This window comes from Condylura cristata, unplaced genomic scaffold, assembly GCF_000260355.1.
Source record: "Condylura cristata isolate star-nosed mole 26May11 unplaced genomic scaffold, ConCri1.0 scaffold00004, whole genome shotgun sequence".
Lineage (NCBI taxonomy): Eukaryota > Metazoa > Chordata > Mammalia > Eulipotyphla > Talpidae > Condylura > Condylura cristata.
Window position 1 is genome coordinate 60741484 of NW_004567105.1, and position 15230 is coordinate 60756713.

The window sequence follows — 15230 nt, forward strand, 5'->3', positions numbered from 1 at the left end:
CCTATACCAACCGCTAGAATGTCTCTTCTCCAAGCAAATGTAGGATAAGCACCTACCCTCGTGTGGTGGCTGGCTCCAGGGTCTGGGGGTGATGGACAAGTGCAGCCCAGGTATCTGTCTGAAGGCAGACCACCCCCCAACCCCGCAACAGATACCCATGCTGGTCAGTTCTGTTACTAAGTTCACAAGCTTGGGTTTTAAAAGTTTGCCCTCTCCCCATCTCAGTTTTCTCATCCATAAAACAGGAATAGGAATGTTCCTTCCTGGTTTGACATATGTGAGACTGGAAATATGAGTCCGAAGGCCTTAGCCCAGTGCAGGATTTGACTCTCCCTCCTCTCTCCACAAGGACATATGGGTCACAAGAGGCCAGTGAGGATGCATGACACCACTTACCCTTGAAGGGAACAAGTTGTCCTTTTTAGGGCTCACACTCTATGTTGGGCTCCTGGGCCCCACTACCCCAAGATGGGGGAAAGGGGGCCAGAGCTCCTAAAACATCCCCAATCAGTCACTTCACTGGCCTTGAATTTCCTCAAACACACAGTGTGTTCCCACCTCAGAAACTGCTCGGCTTTCCCCTCCAGGAATACAGATATTCCCAAAGCTCCCTCCTTGTTGTTTGGCTCAGATGTCACCCCCTCAGTGAGGCCTTTCACTCACATTCTTTTTCCTATCACCCAGTTTTACATTCTTCACAGCACTTCGCCCAGAAACTATTATTCAGAATATACTGTGGACGTCAGTTTCCCCAGAGGCCCTACGCAATACACTCTGTTGCAAGGAGACTGCTTTTATCCTCGACCACATCATCCACAGAAGGTACTGAGGCCCTGCCGGCTGGAAGGTGCCCTAGGCGCACAGCAAGACCTCGGGCCAACGGTTATCTGCTGGGGCCATTCCAGCTGGCTGATAACGTGTTTATTGCATTAGTACAGTCGGCCTACCCCACCCCACCAGCCCAGCTTGTTCACAGCTTTCTGCTCTTTGCCCAAGGAGGAAGTCCTTCCCCCAGGGTGGGCACTTTCCTGGACCTCTCTCCCCAGGTCGTTGCTCTGGAGTCCTGCTTCTCTGCCCTGACCAACCCGGCCTGGGACGCCCCTCCAGGGGCTACATTCAAGGGTTATCCTCTGTTAATAAATAAGCTGGCACAGCTGCCCCTTTTGCCAGGGCCTGTCGTCGCCGTCTTCATCAGCAGGGGACCACCGCGTGCCTGGCGCAAAGCTCTCCACAGTGTCCCAGGGTCTGTCTGTCCCCTGCCCCCTGTCCTCTCCTGCCCAGTCCCTGGCCTGGGGATGGCGAATCATCAGAGCGCTGTGCTGCGCGGTCCCCGCTCAGCACGCAGCTCTGGGGCGTGCGTCCGCCGGTTGCGGCCCTTCCTCCGGGACTCGGAGGACGGCGGTCGCGGCACAAGCTGCGGGCGACACATTCGCAGGGTGCTCGCGCCTCCACCGCCGCCGCCTGGCTCCACCAGCTGCAAGAAGTCCCGGTACCAGAGCTTGGGGCCCGGCGGCACAGCAGGCGCAGCGTCCTCGGTCCTCGCCAGCCTTTCGGCATGCGCAGCGCTCAGGACGTGCAGTGCCAGGCGACGCAGCGGCTGCGAAAAGCCCTGCTCCACCGCCGCGCACAGGTACACGCCCGAGTCCGCGCGCCGCAGCCCGCGCAGTAGCAGCCCTCGGGCGGTGCGCTCCGCTCGCTCCTCTGCCGGCACCTGCGGGCGGGCCACAGGGCAGGTGCGTCAGGCAGGTCAGACGCTGCGCTCCGCTCTGGCCCAGGGACAGGGGAGGCAAAGGGCCAAGCCAAGCCACAGCTGTGCATGAGCGCTGTGGATTTTAAAGCGGAAACCCAAACGGAGCAGGGTTCACCCTAATATGGGGAGCCTCGATAAAGGGGCAGGTGGGGCTGCTCCCCCATGTGTGGTGGTGAGGGAGGATCATGAAGGGGGCACAATGTGGCACCTAGTGGGTCCTCTGTGAGATGTGGACTGTGGGTAAGGGACCCACTGGACTAAGGCGGTCTAATTGGGCAACGCCTCCCTGGCATGGCTAGACATCGTTTAAATGTGGTTAGCAGGCCAAAGGCCTCCCTCAGCAGTCTGGGCAGGGCTTCTTCTGGATGTAAGGGGAGGACCACGGGCCTGGCTGCGGGAGGGGCGGGAGGCTGGGGAGGCCCACCTGGGTACTGGCCGCCTCCCCTGCGCGCTGGAAGGTCCACTCCACGCGGGCCTGCAGAGAGCGCGGCTCACACTCCAGGAAGGTGCTGCCACCCTCCACACCAAACACCTTCCGTTCTAGCAGCACAGGATGGGCCGAGTCTGCTGGGAAAGGGGGTGTCAGATGCAGGCAAAGCAGGGCACGGTGGGAAGTCTTCACGGGTTGAGGCCGTGAGGTCAGTTCGGGCACTCACCCCCAGAGCACAGCGTGCTGGGGTCTCCATTCCTCACGTCTTGCCGCCGGAACCTCCTGGGGTAACATTGCAGTCTCGTGAAAACAAATCCTACTTCTTTTAGCCCAGGGCAGGCCGAAGACCCTTCGACTCCCGCCCGCTTGCGCACCCAGCCCCTGCCCACCTCTTGGCACTAGGCTGGAAGCGCGTGCATGTGGCCCCGTCCCAGGCACAGTAGGGGTCGCGGGCCAGGCAGCACTCGGCGCAGGCGCGGCCGTGGGCAGCACAGCGGTGCAGCGGGATCTGGGCCACCCCGCTCCTCGAGGCTATGTACAGCTGGTGCTGGGGGCACAAGGGGCTCAGGGCTGGCCAAGGGCAGCCTGTGTCCCCTTCCCGTTGGCCAAGGGTTCCCTCCGCCCACTTGATAGATGGGAACACTGAGGTCTCAGGTCATAGAATCTAGTGAAAGCAGAACCTGTACCCAAACCCAGAGCCTCAGCTACAAGGGAGGAGTTGGGGGGCGGGGGGAGGGGCGCGGGCAGCAGCCAGAAGTGTGCTGGGTGCCTTCTGCCCTCGCACTTCCCAGGCACTTACCCTCTTCGAGGAGATTTGCATGCTGGTGACAGCAGATGAGTCCTGAATGGGAAGAAGGGTGCTGGAATCAGGGCTCAGCGGCTGCGAGTACCTCAGTGGACAGGGGAGAGGCGGGAGACCTCACCTCAACCACATGCAGCTCCTCCAGGAGCAGCCCCTCAGCGTTAGGCCGGCCACCCTTGGGCACCGAGATGACCTTCAGCACTGTGCCAACATCTGCAGGGGTGAGGAGGGGTGAGGAGGCCCCTACAGTTAGGGCCAGGGTCTCCTTGCCTCTGAAGCCCCCACCCTCAGCCCAGCCGTGGCTACGTCCCTGAAGAATGCAAGTTGGAGCAAGCAGCAGCATTCACAAGGACAGGGGACATGGCAAAGGGGGGCGACAGGCTGAAGGAGGCCTCCTACCAACAGGCTAAAGGCCGGGGCTGGTCTTGGGGGTGCTCACGGCCGGACCCTGACCTGTGCCGATGAAGAGGACGTCGTAGTGTCCATCGGCAGCTGCCACACGGTCTGCGGTGATCTGGGTGAAGGTGTAGCCGGCACCTACTTGTAGGAAGAGAGGGCGCCCCCCCACGGGCAGGACTGAGTTGTACATGAGCGGGTGGTTCCGGGCAAACTGGATGACATCGTCAGGAAAGTCCTTGGTGGAGCTGAAGGTGACGAAGGTCTTGCTGGGGCACTGCGGGGTGGGACGGAGGCACGGCCGGAATGTGGGTGTAGGGGCAGACGGGCATTCCTCCACAGAGACATCTGGGAACCTGGGGAGCATGCCTGGGAGGGAGACCCAGCCTCGCCCTTGGAAATCTGAGGGACAAACATGACCTCCCTGAGGAGCCCTGTCGGATGGAAATGCCGTTTTCTGCCATAAGAGAAGGAAGAAACCACCTCCACTAAGACCCCAGGCCAAGTTCCCCATGCGGACTCCCTGAGGTGGGTTGCGGTGGGGCGCCCTGGGATACGCACCATACCGGGCCGGGGGTAAGGCACTCGGCCCTGGTAAGGCACCCACTGGTGCGCGGGCCCCTCCTTGTGGGCAAAGGGTCCCAGGAAGGCCCGCCGCACGTCGCTCATGCTGTACACGCACACTGCAGAGCCCTGGAAGACGCCACTGCAGGCGAAGACATGATGGAGTGAGGGTCTCAGGGCTGCCTCGCTGGCCCTGCTCTGCTACCTTGCACCCCTCACCTGGATGTAGAGAAGACCGCATAGAGCAGCGGGGTCCAGCGGTCCCGGGTGGACAGCAGGAACACGTCCTCTGTGGGAGAGGGTCAGGCTGGGAGAGGGCACACAACCTCCCTGCCCCCGTGCCATCCTCCAGGTCGGGCACTCACGGAGCTGATCGAAATGTGTGTCACCCTCTGTGCCAGGCACTGAGCACACCAGTCGAGCCTTCAGGAACGTGGTCCATTTGTTGACCAGGCTGCGCTGACCACCCACATCATTCTGCAGGAGTCAGAGGGAATGAGCGGGACCACAGGGGCAGAGGGTCAAGGACGGGTCAAGGACGGGTCAATGGACGGACATGGCCCGGCTGCTCCTCACCCGGCAGATCTGGCCAACCCGGGACACGGTCCGGCGCCCCAGCGCCGGCGAGGCTTCCACGGCCAACTCCCGGAAGAAGAAATAGATCTTGTCATCGTCCGGATTCTCGTTCTCCGGGATCCAAAAAACCTTGATGAACTTGGGCTCTAACCACAGCAAGAGGGGTGCGGTCAGCAGAGGTCTGGCCCCACCCGCTGCCGCAGGACCCTTCAGCGGGGCCCCTCCCCTCTGGACCTGCCCGGGGAGCCCGGGCGCACGTGAACACCCACCCACCCTTCTGGAGAGTCCAACCGCCCTCCCGGGAAGAACCCAAAGACTGCGAGTCGAGAGGCAGCCACCAGAGGGCAGCAGAGACTGCGGCTATCTGGGCGCGCAGGCGGTGGGGCGCGCCCCGGTTGACCAGGGCTTCTACCTCTGCGGACAGTTCCCTGGAGCCAGCGAGCCAAGAAAGGAGGCAGATGGGCGTATTGGGTCTTACTTGCACTCAAGAACCTTCCTCCCTGGCAGGAAGCAGATACCCTAATACCCCAAACACCCCCCCCCCCCTCCAAACACCCGGCTGGGTCCGGTCAGCACCCTGGCCCCTGCCAGTGTCCCTCTCACTATCGCTGCCTCAGCAGTAGGTGCTTCTCTGCCTGGGCTCTTCTCTGAGTCCTGCAGTGCTGGGAATCAGCTCTCGCCTCTCCTCAGCAGAGAGGTTTTCTTTCCTCAGCCTGGTTGCTTTTCCCTCATCTCTGTTCTCATTGGCCTCGTGGGCCCTGGAACTGGTCTTGCTGTGTATTTGTGCTATGGTCTGTGAACTCAGAGTGTGGGTGACAGCCGCCTCGTCTGCCCTGCCACCCCGGGGTCTGGCAGGGCCTGATGGCTGGTGAGCACTTACACGCCCCCCACCCCCAGGGTCTCACACCCCTCCCCACAGCCCCACCAGCCTTTCACCATTCAGCCAGCGGGAGTCGTGTGGCTCTGTTCGGAGACTTGGACGGTGGCCCAGGCTTCGGAAGATGGTAAAGTCCCGGCCCATGAGGTCTGCAGCCACCCCTGAGTACAGCTCTCCCCCTGCAGACAGGGCAAGGGCCGCTCAGCCCAACTGGAGGCTCTCAGGGCAGGAGAGGCCGTGGCGCTCCGGGGGCCCGGGAGGCAGCGGGGCTGTGGGCCTCCCTGGGGCTCTCAGGTGGTCTGGGCCTCCCTGAGGTTCCCGTCTCGGTTGGCTCCCGGCCTCTGAACTCACCCACCAGCACCGACGCAGCCCGATGCCTGGGGTCATAAGGGCTCTTCCCTTTGCCATCCTCTGGCCTGCGCTGGTCCAGCCGGAGCAGGGGCTCCTGCGAGGCAGGGGAGTTGGTGCTGCCAGGCCTCCTTCCCCTTCCCGCCGCCCTCCCTGCCGAGAGGCCTCACCTCCAGCTGGTGGCCCACCTCCACGAACGCACAGGTGGGATGGAAGGCCCCGGTGCCGCAGGCCAGCAGGTGGGTGCGGTTGTAGGTGTGCAGCAGCTTCACGAAGTTCATGCACTCCGTCTGGGGGGCAGGCAGGGGCAGGGCATGAGGGCTCCCAGGGAAGGCTGGAAGGGCTCTTAGCTCACTGGGGGGCACCCTACCCCTTCTTCTGTCCTGCATCACAGGCTTGTAGAAACATGGGAGTCCTTGGCAGTGCAGCCCATCTCTCTCCAGAGAGGATACATGGGAAAACAGAGGCCTGCCTAGCCCCCCATGACTAAGAAAGAACGAGTCACATGAACCCCTACCCTGACTCACTACCTCCAGACCCCAGCCACCCCACCCCCCACCCGCCCTCATCCCAGCCAGAACAGGCAGGCCTCTGTCTCAGAAACGCACCGTCTGGGGCATGAGCTGACCCTCCCCACTCCCATCCCAGGCAGCCAACACTCACACCAATGTCCTTCCCAGCCCAGTTGCACTCCTCTCGCCATTCCACAGGGGCCGGCCAGGCCAACTATGGGGGGTGGGGGAGCACAGGTCAGAGACTTGGAGTGTTCTCTAAGGCAGGTCTCCACTCCGGGGGCCCATCCCCCTGGGTCTCTGCAGGCAGTCTGGAGCAAGGTCCCGGGGCATCCCCTGGGCAGCGCTGAGGCTGGGGCTCCCTGGCACCTTCTTGTCCCGCTTGCTGATGTTGTCCAGACTGAGGGAGGCCACGTGGTTCTCTGCCCCCACAAACAGGCGTCCCCGCTCCTCATCCACCAGCAAAGCTTCGTAGCAGCAGGTCCGTTCGAGCCTGTAAGTCCGGAGACCATGGCGGGCCTGGAGCTCTGTGTGAGAGGGCACCACTGGGGACTCACAGTCACACCAGAGCTGGCCCAGGCCGAGCCGTCGCCCTCCTCCCACCGCTGCACTGTGAGCGGGCCCTGCCGTGCGAACCTACACGTGTGTGAGCTCACACTCAGGAAGACAGGCGCACCCAGGCGTGACGCTTCCCCTGCGAGCAGTGCAGCCCCCCCTTGCACCCCCCCAACTCGGGGAAAGCAGGTTTGGCTTGGCGTGCTCGGACAAGCCTCTCTAGGCTTGCAGGCTGAGAGGCCAGGCTGTGGCGGGGCTGGGGGAGGCTAGGAGTTAGGGGACAGCTGGATTCGCCCGAATCAGGCTGAGGCATCCCTGCCACAGGCCTGCGCTTAGTGACACCGTGGCCAGTACCGCCAGCAACTGTTCTCCTGTGTAGGAGGTGTGGGAGGGGGGTTCTGGTGGCCCCCACGCTTCAACTTCTCAGTTGCTCTGACTGCCGCAGGGGCGTGGCAGAGGGGGTAAGGAATGGGACAGAGGCACAATCTGTTGCCATGGGGACAAAAGGGTCTTCCTGGGAGAACTCAAGAATGTGGGTAGAGCAGCTGGGGGCTGAGGCCAGGACAGGGTTAACTGGAGATGGATCTAGAGTGCCCCCATCCAAAGCAGACTCACTGGCACAAGCCTAGGACCACAGCAAGCAGAGTGCCCCTACCCACACTGGGCACCCGTCCTGCCCACCCTGAGCTGGGCCCTCCCGCCTGCAAGGTGCACCTACCTTGGAAGGAGAGCCGAAGGCGTGGGGGGCTGGGGGTGGCACCCCCCAGCACTGCTGCCCAGAACAGGGCCAGGCCCAGGATCATGGCGGCTGCTGCCTCCGCCCGCCCCATCCCGGCGTTTCAGGGCGCTCAGGGTTCAGCGGGCATGTGTGGAGGAGCCTTCAGCCGCCCTGGACTCTGCCCCGGGATCTGGAAGAGAAGGAGTTGCAGGGAGGGTGAGGGAGGAAGGCTAGGGGGGAGTCCCTAGGGATCGGATTACAGCCCCTAGGGGAAAGAGGCTGGGGGGTCGCATTCCGGCTTGGGAGCCCTCCCCTTGCTCTGAGGGTGCCCTGCCTGGCCACAATCACAGACACACCCACGCTGGGCACACCCACCACGGGGTCAACCCCGCACTGGCAGACACACGCCCCACCACCACGTCACCCTCCCCAGTAACCCGCCCTCCCTTCTACACACACACAGACACTAATTCACAAACTCTGCACCTACTTCATGCCAGCCCGGGATGGGGTGCAGAACAGACAAGGTCCCCATGCAGGAGGGGGCAGCATGCCAGTAAGGAGATGGTGCAGTCATCTCAGAGCGTGCCAAGTGCAATGAGCAAAACAAGCCAGTCACGGGAGAGAGACCAGGGGGAGGGGGTCAGGCCTCGGGAGGTGGCTGCGCACCCACGGACCAGAGAAGCAGAAGCACTTGGGGGCTGGAGCTGATGATGCGGGGCACCCCTCCGTGCGCCCAGCCTCACGTCACGCCCGGTCTGTGTGAGGCCTTACGGCTGCGTGTTGTATCGCACGTGCAGATGCGTGGCTCTCGTGGCTACGTGGTGCTGCACGCACGAGTGTGCGTGTCTGTGCGCTCTGTGTACATGTGAGTGTGTGTGAGCACACGCCGGTGGGTGGGGGAGCGTCTCCCTCCGGCCTCACGGCTGAGCAGGGACTACCGCAGTGCCGGCCTTAGCCCCCCCCCCAAAGGCGGGAAACCCATTTCTCAGAGGGACAAGCGCGGTCTGGAGACTGGCCCCTGGCGCTGGCCAGTTTCTGGGGGGTGATGGCAACAGGCTGATCCAGCAGCCCCAGTGTTGGGCTTGACCTCTCTTCCTACCACAGAGGAACACACAGAAATTCAGGCTTCAGACACAGAAGGAACCCAGAGCCTGAGCAGTCTCGCTCCCCAGACCGAAGACGGGGCCTGGTGTGGAAGGAAGAGCCTCCAGCTCAGCCTCCGCAGCCCCTCGCCTGCCCTCTCTGCCCTCGCCCTCGCCCTGCCCTCGAGGTTTGCCCTTCTTTCTCCTCCACCTCTGGGAGTCACAGCCCTTTCCTGGACCCCTCACATGGGGCCAGGATCTGGCTGTCATACCCTCTGTCCTTTTCAGAACCAGAAAGGGCAAGTGCCGGGCACAGGGGCCCTGGCCTGGGGCAAGGTCCTGGGTGGGTTCAAGCCAGGGGAACAGCTGCTGTGGCGTGCTCCAGATTGCCCCCCACATATTCCTACCAGCTCCAGCTCCAGCCCCTCCGTGCCAGGGCTGCCACCTCCCTCTGCCTCCGGTGCCACTTGTCTCTTCTGGACCGGCTCCCTTCCCACACTCCACTGAGAACTCCGGCTGCACTGCCTGCCCACCCCAGCCCCGGCCAGTCCAGGGAAGGGCAGAAGCTTCGGGGCCCTCAGGGCACCCTCTGACGGCTCCTTTAAGGAACAGCCCCCGCCCCCACCAAGCCTGCCACCGCCCCACACACACGAACCAGTTTATGGGGCGGATCGGGTGACCGGGCAGGCAGCCGGCACCGGCTGGAGATGGTGACTGGGCTGGAGTGGAGCGGAGGCCCAAAGGAGGGGGTAGGGGCGACCCCTCCCCTAACAGGACTCTTGCTCCAGTCGGTGGTCTTGGGAGTGGGCCGCCAGAGTGAGGCAAAGGAGGAAGAAGCAACAGAGGTCCCCCCACAGCCCTGGGGGCTCTTGCAAAGGGACAGCCCTGCGGCCAGAGGCACCCAGGGGCAGGGGCTCCTCACCTGTCCCTCCACAGCTGGGGAGCTGGAGGGGGATTACAGGGGGCTCAGCTGCCACCTCAGTTCCGGGAGCTGGCTGGGATGGGAGGATCGAAGTCAGGGGAGTCTGCTGAACCCCCGGACCCAGCCCCAGTCCTTCACCACTTGGCCACTTGGTACTTCTGCCACCTGGCTGGCAGTGGCTGCGATGACAGCCAGTCAGGGAAGAGGAGGGCCGGGCCAGCGGGCGGGCGGGCAGCAAGACTTGCACAGCTGGGTATGCGCAGAGACCTGCCCACCCCTCTTGGAGGTGAAGGGCTTTCCCTGCGACCTCCCTGCCCCCATAGTCATTCTTCCCCTGGGTGAAACGGGAAGGGCCCCACCAAACACAGAGCAAGGCACCAGGGCCCCACAGAGGATGAGGCTCCTACTCCCCAGCCTCAGGTGCAAAGGGTCTGGGGTCTTGGCCTAAAGCTGGGTCTGCTGGACACGCCCTCGTTATGTTGCAGGGGCTACTTCTTTGGAGGCGTGAGGGTTGACCGCGATCCAGTGGTGCCCACTCCAGGGCCTGAGGTCGGCTTCCACCCACCATTCTCCCAGAAGGCATCCCCAGGCTGCGCCTCCACCCTCCCAGGCTGAGCGGCAGCACCTCAGGGGTCAGGGAGGCTGTGTGCACACTTCAAGTACTCACAGTTCTGCTGCCCATCTGCCAAGGGCCCTGGACTAGAAGTGTCTGTGCCCAGCCAGGGTGGGGCCGTGCCCCTCTTTCCTGAGCCTCGGGACCTAGTGTTCCTGGCCTGGCCGACTGGCAGGAGGAGGGGTGGGGGTCAGTGGGAGGACCAGGGGCCTTCAGGAGGGGGAATGGACAGGCACACCCTGCCTGAGCTCCCCAGATGCAGCCTTGCCCCCCTTCTAGGCTCTCTGGCCTTAGACCTGGGCAGCCTCCTCTGGCTACATGCAAGCAAACAAAATTCTTTGGCTGTTTACAATTTTCCACCCAAGCAGCCAAGATCAGCAAGTGCCTTTGAGGCCCTGGCCCATCCCTGCTGTGCCCCCAACACGCCCCCACAGCCTCCAGTTCCTCAGAACCAGGACCCTCTGCCTGCTCAGCTCCCTCAGGCCTGTGATCTCACTGGGACACTCCCTCAGGCCTGTGATCTCAGCAGGAACCCTGCCATCTCCTAACACCCTGGGCTTCAACCAGAGGCTAAAGGAACCAGGTCGCCCTGGGCCCCGAAGCCGTCTGCTCGGCCTTCCCTTCTCCAATGTGCCCCTCACCAGCCCTGAGCAGGAAGGAGGGCCCCAGGGTGGCTGCTCAAGTTGCCCTGTGCCCACAAGGTCTCCTTTAGGCCTTCAGATGCTCAGCCCTACGCCCAACTGTATAGGCCGGATCTGGGTGGGGGCCTCGTGGAACCAGTTTGCGGGCATCATTGGCTGTGGGTCCTACTGGCAACTGGTATCCCACAGAGGACTCTGGGCAGAAAAGCAGGGGAGGCAGAGTGGGGGCCCTACTCCGGCCTGCTTCCGGGCCACAGAGCCACCCCAGCGCCCTGGGCCTTTATCCTGACTGTCGGCGCACTGCCCGCCACTGCCAAAGCCGTGGTTTTTCCTTCTGGAAATGACGGGTTTGCTGTGCCAAGTCCCAGCACCTGCCTCCCGGCTCCTCATCACCAGCTGGGTCTGCCCTGGCCCCCTGCCTGGCACTGGGTGGTGAGGCTGGGGTAGGCCGTCCCTCTGAGGGAGGTTACAGCCAACCCTCCCCGTGCCCAGCCTGGGCTGGGTGAGCTTCGGGCTCCCTACTCACACCTGCTTTAGCCATTAAGGCGAGTGGCACCAGAGCCACCACCTTCCCCTGTTCTGAACCAGTGAGTACCAGGACACACGACCCTGAGGAGCAGGCATGGCAGGTGGGTGGGCAGTGGGCTTTGGAGAACTGAAGCCAAAGGCCCTGACCTCCTACTCCGCCCCAGGGGGTTGCCTGTTGGAGTATTTCCCCCACCCAGCCCTTCCGGTCTCCAGGCTCCCAGGGGACCCCTGGCCCACCTTTTTGGGAAGATCAGCTCCTCCCCTCCTTGCTGGCTCCCCTTCCCTTCTGAGGGCCATGTCAGAGCTGAGGCGGAGGGGCTGCGGGAGGGGCGACCAGGAATCCTGGGCCTCCAGCAGTGGCCCTACCCCCACCCGCTCCGCCCCTGCCCTCCGCCTCCTGCACATTCCTCCCCGGCTGAGGTCAGCCCCTCTGCGCTGGGGGAGCGCCCCCCTCAACCAGCCACATCACAGCTCTTCACTCCTGTTTTCTTCATTGCCCAGCAGGGGGTGGGGGAGGGGGGAAAAGGAGGGGGTGGAGCTTCCCTCTCACCTCCTTCTCTTGGCGGGTGGGGGGAAGGAAGGGGGGTGCCAGGAATGCTGCAAAAGTCCACTCCCAGGCACTCTATGCTTATTAACATACATTAACATAATGCTAAACTCCCTTCACCGTTTGAGGCCAGACTCTCAGGAGTGCAGATTAGGGGGCTCTGGCGGTGCTGGCAGGGGTGTGCTGGAGCCCAGCCCAGGGACCAGTCCCCTTGGTAGCTCCAGGAGGGGTGGGGTGGGGTTGAATTCCCCACTCTGCCCCTCACTGCTCACCAGCTGTGTGTCCTAGGGGCAGAGTATGCCTCTCCGATCCTTCTCCTTCTCCTTCCTCGTCCTGGGTTGGAATGGTGACCCAGGCACCCGGCACACTGTGTGGGTACACAGGGTGCACTCTTGTGCCACCTGAGCACTGGGCATCCCAGTGTGCACACCTGTGCCTCAAGGACCACCGTCAAGTCTGCCTCTCTCAGTGCAGCCTTCCGGGGGCCCCTTTGTCAGGCTCTATTCCTGTCCTGTCCCCACCCCTGGCCCCTACGACCCCCTGTGACCCCCCCCCAACCTCTGGCTCCCAGAACTAGGACTTCCTGGACCTTCCACTTAAACTCCTCCCCCCACTAGCAGCTGGGGACACCTCAGTCTTGCACACATCTGTCTCCAGCCAACCCCAAGCAGAGGCCAAGCCCACATCCCTCTTCCCAGAGCACCCCAGAGCCACACCTCAAGGCGAAGGGCAGCCTTTCCATCACATTAAAGCTTAAGATGGGCCAAGGGGCCTCCCTGGTGGGGCAGTGCGTTGAAGCACCGCACTATGAAGCTCTCCGCAGTCACTGCAGCACGAGTTCGATCCCTGGCCAAGGAGCTGACCCAGATGGCGCGGCAGACCTCTCCTGTCTCACCCGCGGCTCCCCTCAGCTGTGTGTTTCAGTAGATCCACCTGTTCCACTCCCCTCTTTGTCTCTGGTGAATCTTCTCACCTCCTCCCCACTCCACACCTCTGGCCTGTACCCCAGTTCTTGTATGCATAAATAAAAATAAGTCTCTAAAAATGCACAAAATTATGTAAAAATAAACTATTGTATATATTTTTTAAAAGTCTCAAAAAAAAAAAAAAGATGGACCAAGGCCCCATCTCTTCCCTCTACTGCTGGAAGCCACACCCCTTCACCTCATTACAGCCACACCACACACAGCTACCCCACTTCTGGGAGCTATCAGTTCTTCTGCGGCCAGGACTTTGCTCAGGCGGTGTCCTTCACTCACTGGCACAGGCCCTCCCTCTGCCAGTTGCTGGACTGGTCTTTATCCACAAGCACACTTCTGTGTGCCTCTCTGCTGGGCTCTGGGTCCATGCCCCTCTCCCCAGTGGCTTCATCCCACCCCACCCCAACCCCCCACACCAGCAGAGGACAAGTACAGGGGGCAGGAGAGGGCATGGCTGCCAGAACTCTCCACCGGCCTGGCCCTGCCCACCTAGGTGGAGCTGGGGGGCTGATGGAGACAGGATTCTGGCCACCTTGGGCCTCTCCATGACCCCATGCCAGTCCCCAGGTCTCGTCTCCTTCCACCCACAATGAGGTCAGAAAGGCAGAGTCAATGGAAAGAAATGTCAACTTAAATTTCCTAACCAGTATCACTTTTGGGGTTGCATCTCAAACAACAGGAGAAGCTGAGGTCAGGAGGATCACGGGGGACCCCTGCCCTTTGGACACTGGTTCCCTTCACTGTTGGTTTGTGTGAGGGGCAGAGCACCTGGCAGACATAGACACACTTCACCTTGCTGTCACCTGGCTGCACACAGCCCAGACAGCTTGAGGCCCTCCCTTGGGTATGTGCTGGGGGCTGGATTCTGCTCTGGGAGCTAAAGGGGACTTGGGGGAGATGTATAGACCCATGTCAGGGATGAGGGCCCCTAGGCTCTCTTTTAGGACAACAGACACAAGAATTGGGGTCAGTTGTTTGGGAGTGGGCCTGGACCCAGAATTCAGCCAGGGGAAGCTGCAGGCCTGTCCCTGCTTCTTCCCTGACTCTCAGTACAACTAGAACCTGCTTGGATATGGCCCAGCCAGATGGCTGGGCCGGGACTTGTACCCTCCAGCCTTGGGGGCTGGCTTGGCAGGTGATTCTTGGGATGATGCTAAGGGGCTCTGAATGGCATGGAAGTCTTCCCGATGTCAGGAGCTGTGGGGGTGCCGTGGAACACCGGGAAGGGTTCTTCTAAGACTGTCACCCTCTATCTTCAGGGGCCCTGTGAAGGGGGCCCCCTTCCTACTCTGCACCTGGCACTTGGACTTCCACCCACCTGTTGAGGGGTGTTGGGGCCAAGCTGCCTGCTGGCTCCTCCCCACAGCCTTTCCCTATACCCTCCCTCTTCAGGCCTCTCTGATTCTCAGAGGGAACATGCCTCTTTCTCTCTTCCCAGCTGTTTCCCTAGCCCCCAGATGGGTTAAAAATACCAAAGCTGCCACCACATCAGTAGCCTATTTGGAGTGGGGTGGGTCTGCTAAGAGGCAGCTCAGTCTCAGGGCAGTCCTAACTGGCGAGAGACTGCCTGCCTGCTGCACCCTGGGACCGCAGCCTAGGTTGGGGAGCAGGAGCAGGAGACCAGGCTCGTTGCCTGGCTCTGCCTGTCTGGCCAAGGGTCCTGGGCCTCACAGTGGAAGCTGCCCATGTGGGGCCAGAAAATGGAGGGATCTTAGGTTGGCAGAGCTCCAGGGGACACTGACCCCGGAGCACTGAGTCTCTGGCTTCTCCCAGCTGCTCCCAGGGGTGAAGGAAGCCTGAGGTCTAGCCCTGGACAGCTCCAGGCTGGGGTGGGTGGGGGGGATCTCCAGTTCATGTTCATGGAGTCTCTCCAGTTGGGGTGCAAAACACCTGGGGATCCCCCATCCTGCCTGCCGGCCACCAATGGCTGGGGATTTCCTAACTGACAAACAAGGAGGAATTGAGAGGCCACCCCCGCCGGTGCCGGTGCCGGGACAATGGAGCCTTATGCCTTGGGAGTCAGAGCAAGGGCAGGAGGGTCAAGGGCAGGTGGGGGCCTGGCTGTCTGCACCCAGAGAAGCCCTGCTTGCCAGCAGCACCCCTCCCAGACCCACTGCCAAGCTGGCACAAGGGGATCCTGGCCAGGACCCTTGGCTTGGCCCACCCAGGGAGGGAGCCACTGGGTGCGGCAGGCAGACCAAGTCAGCCCTCAAAGGCCCCTCTGTGCAGGGTTCCTTCTCAGGACGGAAGGAAGGGACCATCTCCGCTGGCCTGCTTCCTGATGGGCAGGCGGCAGGGCCCTGGAGCTCCGGCCCCGCCTGCCTGCAAACCTGGGGCTCAGCGGGGTCCAGGTCCAGACCTGACCACTGAAGGAAGTCAGAGATCT

At 62.3% G+C, this 15230-nt stretch overlaps 1 protein-coding gene across 6 annotated transcripts; it reads right to left on the minus strand.

The window, feature by feature from the left end:
* Window positions 1-883: 883 nt before the first annotated feature.
* SEMA3B (sema domain, immunoglobulin domain (Ig), short basic domain, secreted, (semaphorin) 3B) lies at window positions 884-11622 on the minus strand. 6 transcript variants are annotated; one of them, XM_012720437.1, is made up of 19 exons: window positions 11555-11589; window positions 9536-9608; window positions 7529-7718; window positions 6625-6782; window positions 6407-6469; window positions 5914-6033; window positions 5747-5840; window positions 5455-5574; window positions 4519-4664; window positions 4308-4419; window positions 4162-4231; window positions 3940-4084; window positions 3436-3655; window positions 3104-3195; window positions 2980-3021; window positions 2570-2727; window positions 2407-2462; window positions 2175-2317; window positions 884-1711 (listed from the first exon to the last, which is right to left on the minus strand). In XM_012720437.1, the coding sequence occupies exons 3-19, from the start codon at window positions 7638-7640 to the stop codon at window positions 1307-1309; spliced, it is 2256 nt and encodes a 751-aa protein (XP_012575891.1). In that variant the 5' UTR covers window positions 7641-7718; window positions 9536-9608; window positions 11555-11589; the 3' UTR covers window positions 884-1306. The 6 variants fall into 6 exon arrangements, with proteins under 6 accessions (XP_012575891.1, XP_012575893.1, XP_012575890.1 ...); XM_012720439.1 differs by lacking the exon at window positions 9536-9608 and having other exon boundaries at window positions 11555-11622; XM_012720436.1 differs by lacking the exon at window positions 11555-11589 and having other exon boundaries at window positions 9536-9658.
* Between the last annotated feature and the right edge of the window lie 3608 nt (window positions 11623-15230).